General features: G+C 54.6%; 1 protein-coding gene across 10 annotated transcripts; it reads left to right on the top strand.

Annotated features, from left to right (window-relative positions):
- The first annotated feature begins 1,088 nt into the window (after positions 1-1,088).
- TPD52L2 (TPD52 like 2) lies at positions 1,089-19,030 on the top strand. 10 transcript variants are annotated; one of them, XR_007150836.1, is made up of 10 exons: positions 1,089-1,250; positions 5,006-5,151; positions 7,157-7,305; positions 8,282-8,341; positions 9,077-9,182; positions 13,080-13,181; positions 16,220-16,246; positions 17,111-17,152; positions 18,227-18,275; positions 18,788-18,809. XR_007150836.1 is itself a non-coding variant. In XM_047852422.1 (9 exons), the coding sequence occupies exons 1-9, from the start codon at positions 1,232-1,234 to the stop codon at positions 18,881-18,883; spliced, it is 690 nt and encodes a 229-aa protein (XP_047708378.1). In that variant the 5' UTR covers positions 1,090-1,231; the 3' UTR covers positions 18,884-19,030. The 10 variants fall into 10 exon arrangements, 9 of the variants coding, with proteins under 9 accessions (XP_047708380.1, XP_047708379.1, XP_047708383.1 ...); XM_047852422.1 differs by lacking the exon at positions 9,077-9,182 and having other exon boundaries at positions 1,090-1,250; positions 18,788-19,030; XM_047852421.1 differs by lacking the exon at positions 9,077-9,182 and having other exon boundaries at positions 1,090-1,250; positions 17,108-17,152; positions 18,788-19,030.
- Positions 19,031-22,093: the final 3,063 nt, after the last annotated feature.

The following is a 22,093-nucleotide window of genomic DNA, read 5'->3' as shown; positions in this document are numbered from 1 at the left end:
CAGTGCAAGCCAGAGGTGACCTTAGGTACCAGGAAGACACCTGCGGTGAGGTGTGCTTTGAGCTGACACAGGAAGAGGAGTTAGCCAGATTGAGGAAGGGGCTTCCACAGAGGGATCCGTACATGCAGAGTGGGTTGGCTGGAAAGGGAGAGTGCAGTCCGGAAAAGTCAGATCCTGAAGGGTTTCAATACCATTTAAGAATTCGCTTCCAGTGGCTATTTAGGTGCCAACGAAGGGAAATTTCAGGACTTGTTTTAGCGAAACCGCTAGTGGTTTCACACCTCTCCTTTGAGAAAGTCCGGCAAACTCTTGTTCCAGCATTTGCTGGAAGCTTTACAACTAGCTGAGCGATCTTGGACAAATTACTTTAACCTCAGTTTCCACACCTGTAAAGTGGGGAAGGCTCCACCTGGCTCATCAGGTTGCTGTGAAAATGAAGTGAAAGAACACCGGAGGGGAAGGGAGCACCCAGCACAGAAGCGCGAAGGCTTCCCCGCAGGTCAGTTCACGCCTTTCAGCTGTGCGTGCACGGGACCCGGGGCAGGTGCGTGCGGAGCGAGATGCCTCCAGCCAAGTGAGGGCAGCGGCGCCTGCAGGGCTAGAGGACGAATCGCAGACACGCCTTTTTCTGCGTAACTCCCACACAATTAAAAAAAAAAAAAAATCCCCATAAAGAGGAAGGACTTAAAAACTGGAGGGAGAAGCTAACTCCAAAATCAGGAAGTCGGACCTCAAACGGTCTGTGCGGTGCGTGAGCCACGGCACTCCTGAGCAGCGGTAAACACTCTCGAGACCTCCAAAAACGCCAAACCCCGCTTTTTCATAACGCCATGTTGGACGGTCCTCCCACTTCCCACCTTCCCCGAGCTCCTTCGGACCGTTCTACCTGTGTGTCTCGCTGGTGGAGCCGACGCGGGAGGCAGTGCCTAAGAGCCCGCCCTCCCTTTCCGGCTTCGTCCGCAATTTCCGCCAATCAGGTTGGAGCAGGTAATAGGGACGGGGCCGAACAAAGTCCTCATTGGACACCGTTAGTGGGGGTGGGATGAAGGCGGAGCACGCGTCAAAACGGAAGTGGGTTGTCGCGCCGCTGATTACGTAATGCCGCGGTGGCTGAGGCGGTTCCGCTGGCTGCTGTGTGCGCGGCGAGCGAGTCCTGGTGCGGCCGGCTCGGCTCCTACAGCGCCCGAGACCCCGGTCCCGACCCCAGCCGCGGCCCGGCCGCCGCCTGAACATGGACTCCGCAGGCCAAGGTACCCGCGGGCCCGGCGCCTTCGCTCCTCGGGCCCAGCCCGCGCTTCTCAGACTCTCAATCCCCTCCGCCTCTATCCGCCCCGTGGCTCCTTTTCAGCTCCCATGCGCCGGGCCTCGAAGCTCCCGATGGCCGGGGCGTGCGTCTGCCGCCCCCGGCTTGGACCACTCACCAACTTACCCTGCGGCCGCTCCGAGGACCGGTTCCCCGGCACCCCTCCCCTCGTCCCCAGAGTTTTGGGTTTTCTCTCTCCGGGCAGCTGTCGTCATGCCCCCTCCCGGCGCTTGCCTAGTCGACCGCCCTCCTTCCCTACGCAGGGCCCTCGAGGACACTCCATCCGGCCCTGCACCAGGGCCGATGTGTTGTGCGCTTCTCCCGGGGAGGGGAGGGGAGGGGAGATGGAACCATCTTCGAGCTCAGTGCAGCGCCCCTTGGGTGGCAACGCTGCTCGGAGCCCAGGCTTCTTAGGGGTTGTCTCAAGGGGGAAGGGTGCAGTGAGTCAGGGCACACCGAGACTGGGCCAGTTTCCAGAACAGACACCCCTGACCGGTTTGAGATGGCCGCTGGGGGTGTGGAGCGGGCCCAGATTAAAATCTTGAGAAGGTGATGGGAGTCCATCTTTCATTCTGGTACAGAAGAGATGCTAACTTCCTATGTTGACATGACTACCCTGGGTAATTTAAGGATTTTTTTTTTCCTGTCATTTGACCTGGATCAGCGTATTAATTAAACAGAACTCCTAGATTCTGATACACTGTGTAGATTTTCCTATCTCTGCAGTCTACTTACGAAATAGTTGAACATCAAAAGCCGCCAGTTTTAAATTCAGGTTTTTCGCTGTTTGACGAGTATGTCTAATATAGGTGAGCATCACAAGCATTGGATTCTGACCACAGAGTGACAGAAAACACCGAGCACTTACTGTATGCCGAATACCATACCAAACCTGTTTCTCAGACGTCCTTTTTCCATTTTCAGAATAACCCCTTGAGATTATTCCTTGTATTATCACCATGCAGTTTATACAGCTCTAGAGATCTGGGACTCACCCAGGAGGGACTCTAGCCCCCTAGTTTCTCCTACAGCACCAGCCCCACACTCTGTAGGTCTTTTGGTGACACTTTCTTGCCTCGGTCTCCTCTGAACCAGCGTGCGAATGGCATCTACCTACAGGGCTATGGTGAGGTTGGTATCACACAATGATTGTGCGGCGCTTTGGCATGTTTGGTGAATGCCCAGTTTCTATCTGGGAGTGACTGCAGGATCCACCCTTAGCTTTATAGGCAGAAACAGTCCAAAGACCTACCTACCTTCCCTTATTATAAAATGTTTATTTTTGAGAGAGAGAGAGAGAGATCAGGGGAGGGGCAGAGAGAGAGGGACAGAGGATTGGAACAGGCTCAGTGCTGACAGAGAGCCCGATGTGGGGCTTGAACTGACCAACTGTGAGATCCTGACCTGAGCTGAAGTCAGTCGGTTGAGCGTCCAACTATTGTTTTCAGCTCTGGTCATGGTCCCAAGGGTCGTGGGACTGAGCCCTGCCCTGTGTGGAGCCTGCTCAAGATTTTCTCCCTCTCTTTCTCTTTCTCCCTCCCTCCCTCCCTCTTTCTGCTCCTCTCCCTTACTTACACTCGCCCTCTTTCTAAAATAAAAATTAAAAAAAATAGAAGAGCAAGGTTGTGAAAATTTTAAGGCATTTAGCGAATTTGAGTAGATTCAACACAGCACATGAAGTAAAGTTATGTGGGTTGATTTCAGTTAAAAATCAGAATTAGTTGATGGGGCACCTGGATGACTCGGTTAAGCCTCTGGCTCTTGATTTCAGTTCAGGTCATGATCTCACGGTTTGTGGGATTGAGCCCTGGGTCGGGCTCTATGCAGATATCTCAGAGCCTGCTTGGGATTCTCTCTCCCTCTCTGGGCCTCCCGCCCCGATCACAATTAGATAAATAAACATTAAAAAAAACCCAAATCAGTTGATAAAAACAATGGTTGTGCTTCATCTGGTAAACGTGTATCAAGTGCCAAGGAAGTGCTAACCTCCAGCTGTGTGGGACATGTGAAGGGAATGAGCTGAATAGAGCATCTTTGTAGGGTTTTTTTTGTTATTTTAGAGAGAAGGGGTCGAGGGGCAGAGGGAGAGAGAGAATCCTAAGTAGGCTCCACCCTTAGCACAGTGTGGAGCCCGACACGGGGCTCGATTCCACAACCCTTGGATCATGACCTGAGCCGAAATCAAGAGTAGGACACTTAACCAACTGAGCCACCCAGGTGCCCCTAGAGCATCTTTAGTTTAAGCACAGTCTGTTTTTAGCAGATTGTAGGATTTCAACAGTAGAGAAACATATCTGTAACTACGGGCAGTTTTTTTCCCAACCTTTGTGCATTTGTTTTTATTTATTTTTTTAATTTATTATTTTTTATTAGTTTTATAGAATGTTTTCTTTATTTTTGAGAGATCTTGAGCAGGGGAGGGGCAGAGAGAGGGACACACAGAATCTGAAGCGGGTTCCGGGCTCCGAGCTGTCAGCACAGAGCCCAATGCAGGGCTCGAACTCACAAACTGTGAGATCATGACCCTAGCTGAAGTCGGATGCTTAACTGACTAAGCCACCCAGGTGCCCCTTAAACATTTTTTTTTAATGTTTTTATTTATTTTTGAGAGAGAGAGAGAGAGACAGAGTGTGAGCAGGGGAGGAGCAGAGAGAGAGAGACACACACAGAATCTGAAGCAGGCTCCAGGCTCCGAGCTGTCAGCACAGAGCCCGACACAGGGCTCAAACCCATGAAGCGTGAGATCCTGACCTGGGCCAAAGTCAGACGCTTCACCAACTGAGCCACCCAGGTGCCCCTCTTTTTTTTTTTTTTTTTTTTTTTTAATGTTTACTTCAGTTATCTCTACATCCAACATGGAGCTTGACCTCACGACCTGGAGCTCAAGACTCACATCCTGCTCCGGCTGAGCCAGTGAGGTGTCCCTATGCCTTTACTTCTAAAGTGCTGGACACCACACAAAGCCTGTTTTCATGGCGTGTGCGGATTGTATGCTACTGAAGGACGGTCGTGTGTTCGGAGTTGGAAAGAACTAAAGCAGACCCATGTTTCTTTATTTGTGTGGGATCTTGTCCGCTGTTAGTGCAGGCAAGAAGATGCATTTAACTCGAAGAGGAAATGGGGCCTGCAGGAATTGGAACCTGATCTGGGTATAGCGGAGGTGTGGAAGCAGTGTCTCTGCGCCTCCCTGCATGTTGTTGTGGGACGAGGGGCGAGAACAGACTCCGGGGGAATTGTGTCTTGCCGACTCCCTGCTGGGGCTGTGTGACCAGCCCGTGCATCTTGTGTGTGTGATGGGAGCACGTGCTCTGCAGATCGGCTGATTGAAAGTGGTGCTTGTGCTTACAGCCGTGTCGTTTCTTTGCCTTAAAAATTAGAAGATCTGTTAGGTTCAGCTGCTTTGTTTGTAGCAAAGGTTTCCTGTCTCCGCAGAGTGTATTATCCTGAGGGAAGCAGAGTTCAGGTCTGGCTGCCTTGTGCCAGCCTTTCCAGTGCCCTGAAGCAGCACCTTGGGTGGCTTGAGATGTCCTTGGCCTAATGGCCCAGACCATCCCGACAACCTGTCAGAGTACTCTCCACGGCCCCCTCGACTCCCCTGTAACCTGGCCTCACCCTTGGTTTCTCCCTTGGTGGAGACCTCTACCCTATTTACTTCCCTGTAACTTCTTATTGACAATTTCTGACTTTGTTTGTCTCTGGCAGATATCAACCTGAATTCTCCTAACAAAGGTCTGCTGTCCGACTCCATGACAGATGTCCCTGTCGACACCGCGGTGGCCGCCCAGACTCCTGCTGTTGAGGGTCTGACGGAGGCTGAGGAGGAGGAGCTTAGGGCTGAGCTCGCAAAGGTGCTAAGTCTCCGCCATCTGTCCGGGGGTGACTGTGAGTTCAGGCTGATGAGGGGCCATAACGCTGTCTGTGCTCTGCAGAAGTTGCCCTGGGAGGTCATTCCCAGAGTCCCACAGAAATTGCTCTTTGCGGCCGCTTTTTGTGTGCCTGGTGCTTTGGGTACCGTGAGGAGGGTGTCCACACGGGAACAGCTGCTCTGAGCACACCATCTACTGGGGGTTTCTTTGTTGGGATTAACACTTGACAATTTCCAGACCCCACAAACTATCCGCCCCTGGATCTTCATTTTCCCTTTAAAGATTCTTCTTTTTGTAAAAAGTGCTTCATGTGATCTTTAAAGTGAGAGTCCTTTAAGAGGAAATGGTAATTAACCCAAGCCTGCAAGTATAATTTTTATTCAGATTGACTGCTGGGAGTGTTCCTTTTTTCTGTGTGATACAGAGTCTAACAGCAACTCACTTAGGTTCAAAATCTGGGGAATGAACTTGCTGATATCTGAGCATAGCATCCGATCAGGCAGAGGCTGGCATCCTGTGTTGATGCATCCTGAGTCTAAAAAGAGCTAGTTGTGTAGATGATCCTCAGCCCCACGGCCAGGCCTCAGACCCTGGGGGAAAGCATGTAGCAGTGTCTGAGTTGAGTGAAGGTTACAGCAGCAGCGGGCAGTGCGGTGAAGCTTATGGGCTACACTCAGTCATTTCAGAGTTGAGCGGCAGAAGCTCATGTCACTTAAAGTTTTCAACGTGCGTGTCCCAAAGACAGCTGGACTGCACAGCCTCAAGCCATGTTGATTATCACACCATGGGTGGAATGTTCTAGTCATTGGTCCTTATTGCTGGAGTAACTAGTAACAATTTGATTGGGTGATCCTATGTTTCTAAGTTATTTCTTTTTCAACTATTTTGTGCTGGAAAAACTAGTGACATAAGGGCTCTGAGCGACTTTTTATTGCCTTACTTCAAATAATCACTTTTTTAAAAGAAAGACTTTAAGATTTTTTTCATTTGTTTTTTTGTTTAAAGTATTTTGAGAGAGAGAGAGAGACAGCATGAGTGGAGGAGGGGCAGAGAGAGAGGGAGAGAGAATCTCAAGCAGGCTCCACACTCAGTGCAGAGCCCCACATGGGGCTCAAACTCCCAAAACTGGGAAATCATGACCTGAGTCGAAACCAAGAGTCAGACGCTTAACCAACTAAGCCACCAGGCGCCCCAAGGGAAAGACTTTTTTAGAGTAGCTATTGATGCAGGAGCTAAAAACCAAAACCTTTAGGGTAGTCAGGCTCCAGAGGATGCTTCCTTCTCAAGTTGCATCTTTTTTTTTTTTTTTTTTTTTTTTTTAATTTTAGGGCTTGAGCAGTTTCAGGTGTTTATTTTCAGGATTCTTTCTAACTTAAATTGAATTCAAACTTAAGTTGAATTCAAACTTAATTCAAACTTAAATTCAACTTAAATTCAAACTTAAATTGAATTCAAATTCAAATTTACTTTTGGCTTGAGTAACTGCCTTTGCCGAGGCCTAGAGCTAACCTTGGAAACATACTTGTTGTCATAAAGGCCGTTGCTCTGTCACTTGAGTCTTGGCCATCCATCTGTCTGTCAGCTCTGCTTCCTTCCCAGTGCATGTGGAATTTCTCCGTGCAGAGAGGGCCTGGCTGCCAGCAATTCCAGCTTCTGAGCCCAGACTCAGAGCCTGGAGGGAGAGGGGATCATCTCTTCCGACACCTGTGCCCCGTCCCAGAGCAGAGCTCCGACAGGCCTTGCTTGGTCATCCATGGGTGGGCATAGTGATTGGTAGCCCTGCCAGAACCACTTGGCTTGAGGGAAAGAGACAGTTCTCAAGAAGCGGGGTGCTGGTTCCAGATAAAAAGAGATATTTGTTGTTGACTCTGTTCCTAAGACAAGTTATGTGCTGTAAGCGGAAAGTCCTTATGTAATTCCGAGAAACCTCTTGTGTGTGTAAGGATGTTAGTCACTTCCTGCAATCAAGTCAACTGTGCTTTTGCAGGTGGAAGAGGAAATTGTCACTCTGCGCCAGGTCCTGGCAGCCAAGGAGAGGCACTGTGGAGAGCTGAAAAGGAAGCTGGGCCTCTCCGCCTTGGAGGGCCTGAAACAGAATCTGTCCAGGAGCTGGCGTGATGTGCAGGTCTCTACCGCGTAGGTACCTGCCCGCGGCAGAGGTGCCCTGGAGGCTGGAGGGCGTTCGCCAGGCTGGTGCCCCCGGCTCGCCAGTAGGATTTTATGTGCTTGGGGACAAGGTGCCTCACAGAACGGGGGGATCAAGTATCCCTGTCTGCAGGCAGCCAGCCAGAGGCCCTGAGTCCTTGGCCTAGCCCCTGGCATGTCTTCCAAGAGCTTAGAGTCTACACATACTTTTAAAAGGTGGATGGATGCACTAGCTAGTTGTCCAAGCAGAAATTGATGAGAGTGTATCTCAGGGTACAAATCTGAGAGAACACTAATTAGGTCCTTAAAGAGACTGATTTTCCTGTGGTCCTCCGAGCTCAGTGTCTGCTGAGGTGGATGTGAGTCCTTCTCATGAGCGTGATGTGGTCACAGCCCTAGGACTTCTGACTCACGTGTGACTTTGCCCTCTGAATTTGGGGAGTACAGCTACATGGCTCCTCTGAAATGTATCCTCCAGGGCTGGTGGTGGGGCGGGGGGAGGGGGTAAATGTCTCCCACTGAGAAGCCACATCCCTGCAGACAGATCGATCGCATTTTATTAAAAAAAAAAAAAAAATCACCTAAGAAACCCATTTCTCTGTCCTAGGGAATCGCGGGGTTTGAATCCCAAAGGGTGGCTGCCAGAGAAGTATCCTGGGGATGCGGCTGTGCCTTCCTCATTCCTCACAGCAGTATTGTTCCCGAAGGGCTGTCTCCCATGGGATGACCAGGCGCTCCCTGGGCGTGACAGGCGAAGGACTGGTTGGTTCTGTCAGCGCCCGGGCCCCCCTGGGCCTCCCTGGGCCTGCGCAGCAGGTGCTCAGCACCAGTAGACCTGGTCTCAGGCAGGCTGGAGAGTCACGTTCCCGCTCTCCAGTCCTTGTCTTCCCTGGAATTTCAGCTGTGCTTTGAAACCTGAGTTGACATAATTGTTCTAAATAATTCACCGCAGACTTTCTGTTTTTAGCTATATGAAAACCTCTGAGAAACTTGGCGAGTGGAATGAGAAAGTGACCCAGTCAGACCTGTGAGTGCCTTTGCCATCAGCACCTCCCTCCTCCTCCTCCTCCTCCTGCTCTTGACATTCTCTTAGGGACCGGGAGGCTGCGTGCATCTGGCACAAACCTAGTTTGGGTGTGTTTTGCTTATTTTGCCGTTACGTGATTTTTCTTAAATGCAAAGGACACTCTACTTTCCGTGAAACGGGTAGTCACTGAAGGAGATTCACTTGGCCACCAGGCCACGCCGAAACCCTCCCTCTGGCTGACGCGGATGCGCCCCTTAGGTGAGAGGCCTGGCTGGCCTTGGGCAGCACGTCTGTCTGGTAGGCGCCCCCCAGCCTTCTGAGCGGGCAAAGCGGCCAAGCACCGACCGGTGCGGACGGTGATTTGGGGCCTTTGTTTCGGTCTTCCTTCCCTGCAGACGTGGCTGCAGCCAAGGGGCTCACAGAGCTTCCCTCGTCCCTGGGGTGGTTCTTAGGCTGGGGGAGCCGCCTGGACCCTGCTGGTGGGGTCTCGACGGAGTCTCTTTGGTCTGAGGGGCATCGAGCTGTCAGCCATGTGGAACATGAGCACAGTAGGAAACACACATGGATAGTTTTCTGTGTCTGTCAAAGCCACGGTTCAGAACGACTCTTGGCGTCTTATCTGAGGTCATAGCACTTCATTTATCTGCACTCTAATCTAATTAGAATTCCTCTGAACAGGGTGGGGTAATGTTTTAAAATAGTCACTTTCTGGGATTTTTTCCATTTCTTACTTAGGAGGAAGTGCTGTCATGGATACCAGAGAACTTGGGTAGTCCTTCTGTGTCTGCCTGAAAGGAACTGGTTGTTACTGAGCTTGTCTTCAAGGTCCCCGGGACCCCAGGTCTGCTGGCTCCACGTGTGGTCTCTGCAGCCTGACATCACAAGGGGCGGTGGGCACTGGCGGGCTGTGGCGGTTCACGCTGTCTGTGTCGTTGCCGCACGTGCTCTGGGAGTCCCGGTGTGTTGTGTCCCCGGGGCCGCATCGGACGGTCCGTCACCAAGTCGCAGATGTTGTGTGGTTTGGGACGCCTGGCAGGCTCACAGTGTGGACTTACCTGAAAAGAGCTTTAGGAGACCTGAGTGCCGTCTCAAATAATTGCAATTCTGATCCCTCTGGAAGAGACGTGTGGCTCTGGGCGTGGAAGTGGCCGGGGGGATGCCCTTTCAAGCGCTTTGCCAGGCGGTGGCCACTCCCGGGCATCACTTGCAGCCAGCAGCGCGCCGGAGGATGACCGAGAACTCGGGACAGCTGGGAAGCGCCCGCGTCTGTGCCCGTCGTGCTGCTGCTCGCGGGCTGTGCTGGGCACGCGCAGCTTTGACGCCACTCATCCTTTCTTGTCTCAGCCGCTGCTTCTGATTCAGACGGCTGGCCGTGGCGGCAGCTGTGTCCTGCGTCGCGGAACGACCGCCTGGTTGGGCTCTTCCCCTTGGTAGAGCGTAGCTGCAGGCGTGCCGAGGTGGCACCGGGCATAGTTGCCAGTTGCTATATGGAGTCCTTTCCTCGTACGGGACAGAAAGCACGGCAGGGTGAGTGTGAGCCTGCAAGCAGGGGAGGCCTGCTCCGGGCTCACCTGACCAGGGCTCTCCTTACGCTGGCTGTGTCGCCAGGCTGGCTTCTCCTGGACGGTGCAGAGGGTGCCCAGCGGGGCAGGTTTGAATCTTTGTGGCGCTGCAGCCCAACGGCAGGACGGCCCGCCGCGGGTCTCCCCGGGCTCCCCCCGGGCTTCCCCCCGTGGTCAGGGAGCCGTAAACGCACCTGGCTGGCCGGACTGGGATCACGTGCCCACCCAGGGTTGGGGTGGGAGCAGCCACCAAGGGAGGGTGCAGGAGAATGCCCCACGCTGACCGCAGAGTTTGCTGATGGCGGGGGAGGCTGGCATTGGCGGCTGGCGTTGGCGACGTTCCTACACCTTTGTCTTCCCAAGAGCTGGGGGTGATTCCCGAAGGGGTGCTAGGCAGGGTGGCACAGCCTAGCACCCTTCCTCACGTCTGGGCCTGAGGTTACCTGCGTGCAGACTCTGGCTCGGCCCCCAGTCCCCTCACGGCCTGAGCGTGGCCTCTCCACTGGGGCTGATGACAGCCCCTCGGCCCCTGCACTGCATGTGCCCTGGTTTGGAGGCTCCCGTTTCAGAAGGGGTCCCTGTGGCACCTCATTTCCGCATACTTGAAGTGCTGAGGGTGGTGGAGTGGGGGAGATTGCCTCCGGTCCATCTCCCGTGGGGGTGCTCCCCTTCGGAATGGCCCACGAGCCAGTGTCTCTCCTGCCAGTCATTCAGCGGCCAGCTCCGTACTAAGTGACCCCAAGGGCACTCCTCCTCATCACCAAGGATCCCCGGCACGGGCTTGTGGTCTCTCCAAGTGCAGTTCCCCACACCTGGCCCTGTGGGTGCAGGCAGAAATTCTGTAAGGACTTTGCCTTAAATCCTCTGCTTCAGACCGTTTCACTTCAGCGAACAGAACATTAACATGACCTTAAACGTTTGCTATTTCGTGAGAAGCAGCTTGAAGACATTTTCTGACCCTGTGTCTGAAACCAAATATCCTGCATGTTCCCAGTTAACCTTGTAGTTAGTGTTTTATAAATAACGAGCACGCTCCAAGTCTGTTGCTCGCAGGTGATCTGTTTTAACTCCCTTTGAAGTGAAAGCAGTTCACCAGGTGGGGGTGAGGGTGGGGTCCCTAACAGATACTGCAAGTTAGGGGCCCCAGAGAAGGTCCCAGAGCCTTTCCTTCAGCAGGCCGTGCAGTGGGGGACACGCAGCAGGTTTCTCTGTCCCTTTCCTGCCGGCTTTGCCGACCCCGAGGCGACTGTGTGTATGTGCCAGGTCCTGGCAAAGGCTCTGTCGGGATGGAAGGTCCCTCAGAGGATGACCGCTGAGTCTGTGGAAACCCTCCCAAAAGGAGCATGTGGACTTTGGTTTTTAGTGAGACCCAGCTGTGGTCTGCCCCTCTAGAGCGGGCCTTGCCCCTGTGCCAGGGAGTCCCGTCTAGATCCCAGACACGCAGCTCTCTGGGTTGCAGCTGCACAGGCGGTTGGGTTTCATTTCCATTCCTATTCCATTCTGTGACAGTTTCTGGCTATCACAGGGGAAGGGGTTTCTGGTGGTCGGGTTTGTCTAAAGGTTGGATTTAGAATTAGAGTTTTTTCGTTATGGACCTGAGGAAATCCCGAGGCAAGTCTTACAGTAAAGATTTTAGATTATTTTCTCTCTGTTAACGTGTTCCAGGATTTACTGACCTTCCCAGCAGCTAAGATAAACTCACTGTCCTAGTGACTACGATGTGTTTTTTTTTTTTTTTCAACGTTTATTTTTGGGACAGAGAGAGACAGAGCATGAACGGGGGAGGGGCAGAGAGAGAGGGAGACACAGCATCGGAAACAGGCTCCAGGCTCTGAGCCATCAGCCCAGAGCCTGATGCGGGGCTCGAACCCACAGACCGCGAGATCATGACCTGGCTGAAGTCGGACGCTTAACCGACTGCGCCACTCAGGCGCCCCTACGATGTGTTTTTAAACTCACTTTCTGGAAAGCACGTATTTTAAGTTCTGGACCCTGCCGGGCACCAAAGAAGCCTGAGGCCCCGCGGCGCTACAGGAACGGCTGGGCCTCCCTGCTGATGGAGTGGCACAGGGACTTGATGGGGTGGCACAGGGACTCACGGGCAGCCTGGAGTGCTCGGGAGGGAAGGTGAGGGAGGAGGGCAGCACGTGATCACAGTGGAGCCTCCGGATGGCACTGGGGGAGTGGACGGGAGGGAAGGACTCCGAAGACCCAATGCTGGTGCTGTGTGTGACCTGGTGACACGAACAAGGCGTCAGAAAGTAATTTCAGAGAGAAGGCTGGCATCTCGAGAGCCTTGCCGTCTCAAGCTGTTTCCTTAGGGCAACATGTCAGCTTGGCCAGAAATGAGCCCTTGGGTTCAGGCTGCGGTATCTTTTGTTTATGGTGGCATCTGGACAAGGTCTGGCAGCTCCAAGTATTAACTCTCAAGGCGAGCCCAAGGGTGTCCTCGCTGTCCCTGTAGCCAAGGCATCCTGCCTGTGCCTGTCTCACAGATGTTGAGGTCATGGACCCATGTCTTGTGTGATGCACCCCCCCTTTGTGGATGGTTGGGGCAGGAAGGGCTAGAAAGGGTGGTCTTTGCTGTGATCCAGGGCCACCCCTCGCACTAGGGACAATGGCATTGATGGCATGAGATGAAGGTTCCTCAGTTCTGAAAGGATTGGTGAGACCGTACAGGGGGTTGAGGGCCGGAGGGCTCCCGAGAGTCTGAGCGGCCAGCCCACCACAGGCCACACATCCACACTGTCCAGGGCACCCCCGCCCCCAATGGGCATGGTGGAGCTCTCACATGAGAAGCTCCCTGAATACAGTAACAGAACAAGGGGACCTTTCTGGCTTCTGTCTCAGACCCAGGGCCTCTGTGGGTCTGTCTGCTTTGCAGCAGGCGGACGCCCCACTTGCCGGGCAGTTAGCGCTGTGGCAAGACAGGGGAGGTGGGTTACCTGAGCGTTAGAATAGATGGAATAAGGTCAGAAAACAGTTACTGCAGAGCTCAGAGGTTGCGATCTGGCCGTGCTGCTTTTGTCCCTGCTGTCAGTCCCCTTCCTGGCGGCCAGACACGTGCTCACTAACCCTCTGTCCCCTGGGGTTCTCTCTGGGCACGTGGTGTCCTTGACTCATGGGTGGTGGCTGCTTCTCCTATTGCGCTGGTTCAGCTGGTGTTTTCTTTACAGCTACAAGAAGACTCAGGAAACTTTCTCTCAGGCGGGACAGAAGACGTCCGCTGCCCTGTCCACTGTGGGCTCTGCCATCAGCAGAAAGCTCGGAGATATGAGGTGAGACACCCTAGTTGGGTAGGCCAGTCGGGTGAGGGTTTGGGGATTTTAGATCCACTAGAGGCTCTGAGGGGGCCTGGGGCTCAGGTACGTGACCCTCCGGGGCCCTTTGGCAGCTGTAGGTGTGGGCGCGCCAGCCCTGGGGCAGGCAGCTGTAGGTGTGGGCACACCAGCCCTGGGGCAGTCGATTCACAGTCCCCTTGTTTGTGGACTGCCTTTTCGCCACTGCTGTGCTTCTTCGGCAGGGATTGTTGTTTCCTTTGGGTAACTTAGCGCTTGGGATCTGTAAAGGTGGGTGCTTGCCGTTGAAGTTCCACGGATGAAAGATGACTCTGCCTGCAGGTCGGTGTCAGGGTGGGGTGTCGCTCTGGGCAAGCCAGCCGGGACAAGGGTGTTGTTTCCTTGCAGTGTTTGCCCAGCCCAGATCTCAGAGTGTGTGTGGCTGCACGCCAGGGGCCCCAACTGAATGTTCTCCCAGAGTTGATGAGACCTTCATGGCCATCAGAAGTGCTTCAAGCAGGGCCTGGGGGCAGCTTGGACATCTGGTGGAGCACACGTGGCTGCATCCGCCGGGCCCCCTCTGCTACACGGCACTGAGCCAGGGAGACTGGTCCTTGGAGCCAGAGGCTGTGGTGTGAATCCTGGCTTGGCTACCTCCTAGCCCTGCCCTTGGCGAGGCGTCCCTCTCGGGGCTGCTAAGATCAAGCGTGCGCTTTTGAGCGGCAGTGTGGTGTCCTTCCTGGACACCCCTCCTCCCCAGGTGTTACTGCCCAGCCCTGCCCTGGCCCCTGACCCACGCTCAGGACCGGTCCCTTCACTTAGCGATTTCAGGGGATGCCTCCCTGTAGCCCCCACCGCATGCTGAGGCTCCTCTCTTCTCAGACTTGAGAATCACGCGGTGGTAGTGCCCGTGGGCTTGGCGTTTGGAGTACAGCATTGGGAGCCCATCCCGCTCTGGCCCCTTTCCTCTTATCCTCAGGTGGCCTCCCTCCCTGCCTGCGTAGGTGAGGCATTTCCTTGCCTCACAGACCTGCCTGGCAGTTGCCTTGTGAGGCCTCAAGGTGGGGGCTCTGGCCTGACCATGTAGCCAGAGGTGAAAACACAGACACTCATACCGCGTGGCTCGTGCCCAGGGCCGTGCTCACCTTTTGTTTGCTGGATGTAGTTAGTCCCCTCCGCTTTTTATTCAGAAAAATTGCAAATTTTCAGAGAGGCTGAACAATCAGTACACAGTCTGTGTATTTCCTCTGTCCTAAGGAGTGCACGGCCTCACAACTGGAGATCTGGTCATGCTCCTGAGCAGCTATGGCTGGGGGGTCCTTTTGGGTCACCCTGTAAACGTAGGCCTTGTCCACAGTGGCTGTGATTGGAGCCTGCAGATGTGGCTCTGAGTGACAAAAGGGGGGTCTGCAGCGGTCCCTCCCGGCCACACAGTCATCTGCTAAGGCTTGACTTTGTGGGTGTGTTCCTGTAACGAATCTCATTTGAAATTAGATGGGACGCCATCGCCGCTGCACTGTGGGACACCTGCTTTGGCCACCTGAGCCGTGCTGTGGTAAGCCTGGTGACAGACTGATCACACGCCACTGGTGGCCTGGCCTTGCTCCCAGGGGTTGCCATGGAGGGCATGGGGGGGCCATCCCAGCACTGCTGGGGTGAGCTGTGTGTGGGGTTGTGGTCCTTTCCTCGAAATGCTGGTCTGATAACAGAGCATTTGAAGGAAGCAATAAATGTGTGCTGTGCCTAAATTACATTCTCACTAGGAACGTCCCTGTCACTTCTGGCATGATTCGCTCACATCAAGCCTTCTCCCTCCCTCTTGGGCGTGTGCAGGGCGTTGGCACTGTCCGGAGCTCCCGCGGGCCCTTTGGACGGTGCACCTCACTTCTCCGTCTCTGCTTCAGTCCCGCTCTCTGCTCCGGGAACTGGGATGTGCTGCTGACCATGGCGAGGAGCCTCAGGTCACGTGCCCGGCCTCACTGCCGTGTGTCACGTTTGCACCCATGCTTCCAGGGACAAGAACCAGGTCCCACATAGTCAAGGTGCTCAGACGGACTGGCCTATTTGCTGGTGCGCCTCACCATGGGGCTCTTCAGTTTTGCTCTGCTGTGTTTCCAGGGGTGTGGGGAACTCTGACGTCTTGGGGTCAGTGATGTGTCCACCGTTGCCTCACCCCGTAGTCTCAGGTTGAGCTGAGGTTGAGAATTCACCACTTCTTGAGAATGCAGATGAGGTCCAGGGAGGTTTCTGTGTGCTGAGATGTTTGCCCTGCATCACGGTGCTGCAGAGGCCTATCCGAGAGCAGCCCGGCCTGGGAGGCTGTTTGCATGCCCTGGGGTAGGAGGTGGCAGACTGGGAGAGGAAATCGGATTTGGGTCAAAGCCTGGGTTAAAGCAGGGGTCTCTGTCTAGCTTGGTGAGCCTTGACGAGGCACCTGCCTTCTCCCACCAAGAGATGGCAGGGCCTGCTGCCCACCTAAGAGACCACATAATTGAGCCTCATATGATCTTCTGAATGCTTCTGAAATGACTTTCATGTTGGGGGTAGCCTCCAGAGCGTGAGCAGGCCTGGCTGGGTAGTGGAGGACATGGCCGTATTGCCCCCAGACACACGTGTTTCTAGGTTGGAATCTGCCAGCTGGAGTGCAGGGCGCTCAGCCCCGTGGGTGTCCCGGCCAGTCCTGTTGTCGCATGCGTGTGCGCACCCTCATTCAGCTGAAGCCCTGAGGGTCGTACAGCCCGCCTCCGCACACCCCACCCCTTTGCGCTGGTCCTGTCCTTGGGGCTTCATCCCTCTAATTCCGGACAGGGTCGTGGACACGCAGGTGCCTCGTATGTGACCCAGGTGGGATCGCAGAGGGGCCAGTCGCGTGCGTGAGGGAGCGGCAGCCTCTCACAGAATTGGGGCTTGAGAACAGGGACCGGGGTGGCCACGGGGGTCCCTGCGTGGCCTTCTGGAGCTTGAGTGAGGGGCTGGGGTGGGCACTAGCCTCCCTTTCCTAACACTGCGTTTCTTCTCCTCCTGCTGCTGCCTTTCAGGGCCCGTCCGTTCTCCCACTCGTTTAGGTAAGGCTGATGCGGGGCGTGCCTGTGGAAGGCTCTTCCCTTGATTCCGGGCAGGGTGGTCTCTGGCTGGCCTGTGGCAGGCTGTGCACCTCGGCCCCAGCTGGCACAGCCAGGCCTGCCAGGCATTGCAGCCTGCTGGGGAGCTCACGGCTCCTGGGGCTGTGACCGCGTGGCTTATCGCCAGCCCCCAGCCCAGCCTGACAGCGTCCTTCCTGAGAAGAGACGTGTTCACGTTGGGGGGGGGCGGGGAGGGGGGCGTGCTGACTCTCCATTCTCGGGTTCGGTGCCTCCTGTTCTCTCCTGCCCTGCAAGTGGATTCGTTTACCACTCGAGGGCCAGGAACGGCAGGGCACCTGTGGGGCATCCTCCTGGGTGGTCCTCACCCCACGCTGACCCAGGCACATATGTCCGGCCCGATACTAGTGCTGCCCCATCACACACGCTTCCGGCTCGGAGGCCTGGAACCAAATCTAGAACAACGTGTGACTTTAAATATTTCTACTTACTTGACCTGGTTGTTTCTCTTTTGCCGAAAAGTCATTTGCTGTGAAGTCGAGTAAGGACATCTGATAGCTATTTGTACCAAAGGTATTTTAAAGCCCCAGGCCGAGGTCTTCTTAGTTTCCTATTTTAAAGCTCTCTCTCAGCACTGTCCCATTTCTGGGGCAACTTTGGAGGCCAGCGAGAGGAGCCCGGGGTCCTTTCCTCCCGGGGCCAGGGGCCCTTCTGTGTGTGGTGACCAGAGCTCACGCACCCTGCCAAGCCGGGTCTCTGTGTGGGTGAGCTGATGGGTGTGCTGAATGCCAGGCTCATCCCCTTGGTAACTCCTGCTTCCTTCTCTGCTTCTAACACGCTCCCAAGCAGCAACTCTTCAATCCGCCACTCGATAAGTATGCCAGCCATGAGGTAATGTGCACTCGTGCTCCCAAGCTCCCGGGGGGGGGGGGGGGGGGGAGGATGGGGGAGCCGGGGGGAGGGGGTGGCTCCAGCCAGTCGGCTTCACATTCCCCATATCCCTGAGCCAAGGGCCATCTTCTCCCTGGCAGGCTCCTGTTGGCCAGGGGTTGGAAAGATCCCTTCTAGGCTGAAGAGCTAGTGGGGGGGAGGCTAAGAGGAGACCAGTGTATCAAATAGGGCTCCATCTGGAACCTTCCAGGGCTGCCCAGGGTATTGGGCCAGGGAGGGGCAGAGAGGTTCATACACATACCTGGCACCCACAAGACTTCAGGCGCCTCCAAGCCTGTTACGGGAAACTTTTATCTGCACCTGGAGGGGAGTCCTGGTCTCCTTAGAACACCCAGAGCTGTGGCCTGTTCCTGGAAGCCTCCCACTCATGTTTCCTGCCCTGCAGTGCCGCAGCAGAGGCCCTGTCCCTGTTCTGTAGCTGCCACACCCCATCGCACATCTGGGGGTCCTTGATGGGCTGCTCCTAGAAGCCCGAGGGTAGGGAGGAACTGGTTGTATAAGAGGGTACTGGGTGGGGCTGGGGCTGGCCTGCTCTCTCCTCCTCTGCCTCCTCCTCACTCACTTGTTCCGAATTGTCCTTCGTTTTCCTTTACTTCCGTGAGAGATTGGTGTCAGGAGTACCTGGGACCTTCCATAACTTCAGCATGTGTGGATGTAGGGTGCAGCAGAAATGTGCTCCACATCTCGTCCACTGCTCAGTCGAGAGGTCTGCACTTCACCCGGGGTTGCACCTGCTGGCGGCATGCAGGTCTAATGTTCTTGGAGTTGGCAGGTGTGGCTGACCTGTTCTGACCTGGAAGCCTCCAGAATGACCTTGCCTGGACTGTCTTCTGGGCACGCCCCCTCTCCTTTTCAGCTTGTCACATGTTTACAGTGAGGTCTCAGGGTGCTATCAGGGATCTTTTCTGCAGGTTGATCCTAGATCCTAACCCTGAGGCCCTTCAGACTTAGGAAGGCAGCACAATTGTTTGCTCCCTACACCGACATCTCCTCTCTTTCTCTCTCTCTTTAAAGGAATTCTGCGACCTTTAAGTCCTTTGAAGACCGGGTTGGGACCATAAAGGTAACTGTATTCAGACTGTTCATTTGATTCTCTTGCTGGGGTGGTGGATTCACGTGCAGTTACGAGAGCTAATGCAGAGGGCCATTGTACCTTTTACACGGTTTCCCCCAGTGATCACATCTTGAAGTGACATAACCAGGATATGACACTGATAACAGCTAAGGCGGAGAACAGTTTGATCCCCGCGGTTTGATCCCCACGGTAATCCTTCCCCGTGTTCTCCTTCCTCCTGCCCTACCCCCAGAACTAGTGATCTCTCCATTTCCATGATTGGAACCATACAGCATGGAGCCTTTGAAGATTGGCTCTTTTTTACACTGCATAAATCCCTGGAGGTACCTCTAGCCTGTTGCTTGTGTCAGCGATTTGTTCCTTTTTATTGCTAATCAGGATTCACGCTAATCAGAATTCAAGTTCTGTAGACTCCGTAGAGACCTGAGCTGGCCTGGGATCTGCCCGGCTCTGCGTGCTCTGTCTCAGGTCTTTCTCTCTTGGTCTTTTCCCACCCGTAGTCTAAGGTTGTAGGTGGCAGAGAGAATGGCAGTGACCATCTTCCCTCCCCGACGGGGAGTGATGACAAGCCCCTGCCCGACCACACGCCCTTCTAAGCCCGTCGCAGCTTTGCCCAGCCTCGGAGCACGTGCAGGCCCACCCGTCATCACCACAACCGCACCTCTGCAGCGGGACAGCCGGCCAGGCCGTGGGCGAGCGTGCAGAGCTGGTTTTGAGGACAGTCGTGCCGTTCACACGTGGACCTGGCTGCTGCGCTCGCATGAGTTAGAGAACACAGTTTTGTACGCAGATGCTTTACACTGAAGTTGGTAGACGCAGGACCACTGTGCCGTCCGTCCTGGGCTGCAGGGGTGGACAGGGCAGTGGGCCCTTTGGGAATCTGGTGGGTTCATGAGAACGTGGAAGGGACGGGAGAGTGATACGCGTAAAATAAGTGGTATTTCCTAAAACCTCTCCTTCCCTAAGTTCCAGAAGGAATGTACAGAAGGAAGATTCATCCAGAGAGTCCTACCTGATCCTCAGTTTTTATTTCAAACGCTAAACAAGAAAACTGTGCATTTTCTGAAACCCTCCAGAAAAGAAACTGGTTATCAGCAACTGCCTAATTGTTACACTAATGATCTAGCTTTAACGAAAGCAAATTCTTTATTTTTTAAATGCAGCGAATTTTTCAAAAATTAAAGCTAAGCGAAGCTTTAGTCTCATAGTTAGGAAACATTATCTCTTTGGACTCAAGCTGAAATACAAGCCTTACATCGCCTTATGCTTTGTTTGTTTATAATGTTTTTATATATAAAAATAAGGGTTCTTTAGTGGGTTTTGACCCTGTGTAGACTTTGGCATCTAGCTTGAGGGTGGCCTGGACCATTGGTGTGTTTTATTTCACTGATGGGCTTCATCCAGCGTATGAAGCTTGCTTCTCTCTCCTCTCAAGGACTGGGACAGCTGCTGGCCAGAGGGCTCCTGGGCCTCCCTGGGGCAGGATGCGGGGCAGGAGAAAGAAAAGCAACCTCGCCCGCCCCTCCCCCCCCCCCCCCCCCCCCCCGCCCCCAATGGCTGATGCATTCATTACTGGCCATCTGTATGCATCGGGATGCATTACTGCATTCATCGGCTCCAACCCACCCGTCTGCCCCACACGGGGGCTGAGTGAGGAGCAGGTGGGCTGCACAGAGGTCACCTGGAGCTCTGCTGTTGCCTTTTCTCAGGAGCTACACAGATCTCATTCCTGTTTTGAAGCTGCCACACCCCAGCAGTCTCTCGGGCCCCCCACTTGGGGGGGGTGTCTGCAGGGGCAGCTCCGTGCCTTACTGGCTGGCTCCCAGCAGGCAGAGGCGTCCCCTGTGTGTGCATCTGTGTGCTCGCTGCAGGGAGCAGCCGTGCCCTCGGGCTCTGTGCTGGCAGACCCTGCTGTGCTCCCTGGTACCCGGAGTGCTGCTCACTTCAGACACCCTGGGGCGGGGGGGCTGTCGTCCGTGCCTGTGCCATGGGAAGAACACCGTTGGGGTTTTTTTCTCCAGGGTTAGAATCTCAGATGGGGTGTGGTGAGAAGGCAGGATTCAAGCGTAGGAACATTTATCTTTTCCTCAAGGAAATAATGGGTAATTTGTCAATAAAGCATTCCTTTAGGGAAGAACCTATGCCAACTTGTGTGGTTGTCTTTCTTCCTCCGTGAAGGTGAGGAAAGAGTGGCAGATAAACCCACAGAGGAGGTCCCTGTTGTCCTGGGCCCACACCCTGGGGAGGGGCAGCAGGAAGCAGGTTCAGCTCAAACGCAGACCCCCAAATCCTCAGTCCTATGAATTAAAACAGGACGCACTGTGAGAGGGTGCCGTGGTGACAAGCCTGTGGGGCGTCTGAGGAGGGACGTGTGGAGGGTGAGGAGGACCCAGCCAGGTCACAGGTTGGGTCAGGCTGAGCAAGCCAGAGTCCTGCAAACCAGGCACTGAAGACAGTTTGCTCCACCGAAGGGCCTGGGTCTGGTGTGCGAGCCGCCCGAGTCCCGTGCGCATCTACTTGCAGTGACCCCTGAGCTGTGGGGGCGCAGGGAAGCCACGTGTGTCCCTTGGTCAGGTGCAGGGCTCTTCCTGAGTCTCCTCAGGTGGAGGAAGTTCACTGAGGTGGCTGTGGCTGCTGTAAGAGAACCTGTGGCATCCTTCCAACCCCCTCTGTGCGTGGGACCATGAGGACAGACAGAGGTAAACGATGGCCTGGAGCAAATCAACTGCGAAGGGAGCTCCCGTGAACTGTGAACTGAGACGGTGGCACGGGGGAGGCGGGCCCGGAGGCCTCCGGGTGTGTGCAGGGACACTGGTGAGGCGACCCAGGGCAGTTTGAGGGCTCCTTTGTTGGGAGTTCATCGTTTTGAGGCAATCTGCAAGACTCAGAAGTCCAAACAGGCTCCGGTTCCCCACCCGTGCCCTCCCCACCACTTGCCTCCTGCATTTCTTCACGAAAAGGCAGGCAGATATGAAAGTGTGCTCTCAGACGGTACCCGATGTTCTGTGCCCTGCTTTTCCTTCCTTGTGCTCTGCCCTGGCGCATCAGATGTGTCGACCCCGCTGCCCTGGGCGCTCCCCGTGGCCAGTGCCTTTACTGGGAGTATCGGACTTTCCTTTGGGATCAGGGAGCAGGCTTGCTCCAGATGTAGCAGTGGGGAAAGCGAGTTACTCCACGTTGTAGGAAGTCTACACTCCACGTGGGACCTCTCGATACGACAGTGGGCCGGGAGGATGGTGGGAAAGCACCGCCGCTGCCTGAAGTCAACATTCACCTTAATTTACTTTGAAAGGGGTCCATGTAGTCTTCGCGGATTAAATATTTAAATGTTTTGTGGGGAAGTCTGTCAGGCTTTGTGGGATAGAGTGAATCTGTTGTGGACCCAGCTCTCAAGGGCTTTGCGATCCCATCTGTTGGGGAAGACAAGGTATTCCTCTAACAGATTTGTGTGAGACGAGCTTTGAGAGCTTGGAGGACCAGAGCACCTGGTGGGGCAGGTAGAGACACGGACATGCCTGGGAAGGGCTGGGAGCAGCAGAGCACCTGCTTCCCTGAAGCCTCAGTTCCCTGTCTCAGGGTAAGGACAACGTGGCTCGCCTCCTGTGATTCAAGGGCACGGAAAGCACAGGGCCCGACCACAGCCACTGTCGGCATTTGACCGGCATCTTCTGTCACTTCCTCTGAACAGGTTGGGTTGCTTATTTGTAGACATACTCAGAATGATGTACTTTTTATATCATGCATCTTGCTCGTTTACTTTCAGGAACTATCACAAGAATTTTCTACACTGTTTCGTAGCCGTTGTG

Source organism: Prionailurus viverrinus, chromosome A3 (assembly GCF_022837055.1).
Source record: "Prionailurus viverrinus isolate Anna chromosome A3, UM_Priviv_1.0, whole genome shotgun sequence".
Classification (NCBI taxonomy): domain Eukaryota; kingdom Metazoa; phylum Chordata; class Mammalia; order Carnivora; family Felidae; genus Prionailurus; species Prionailurus viverrinus.
This window is presented reverse-complemented; position numbering and strand designations above follow the sequence as displayed.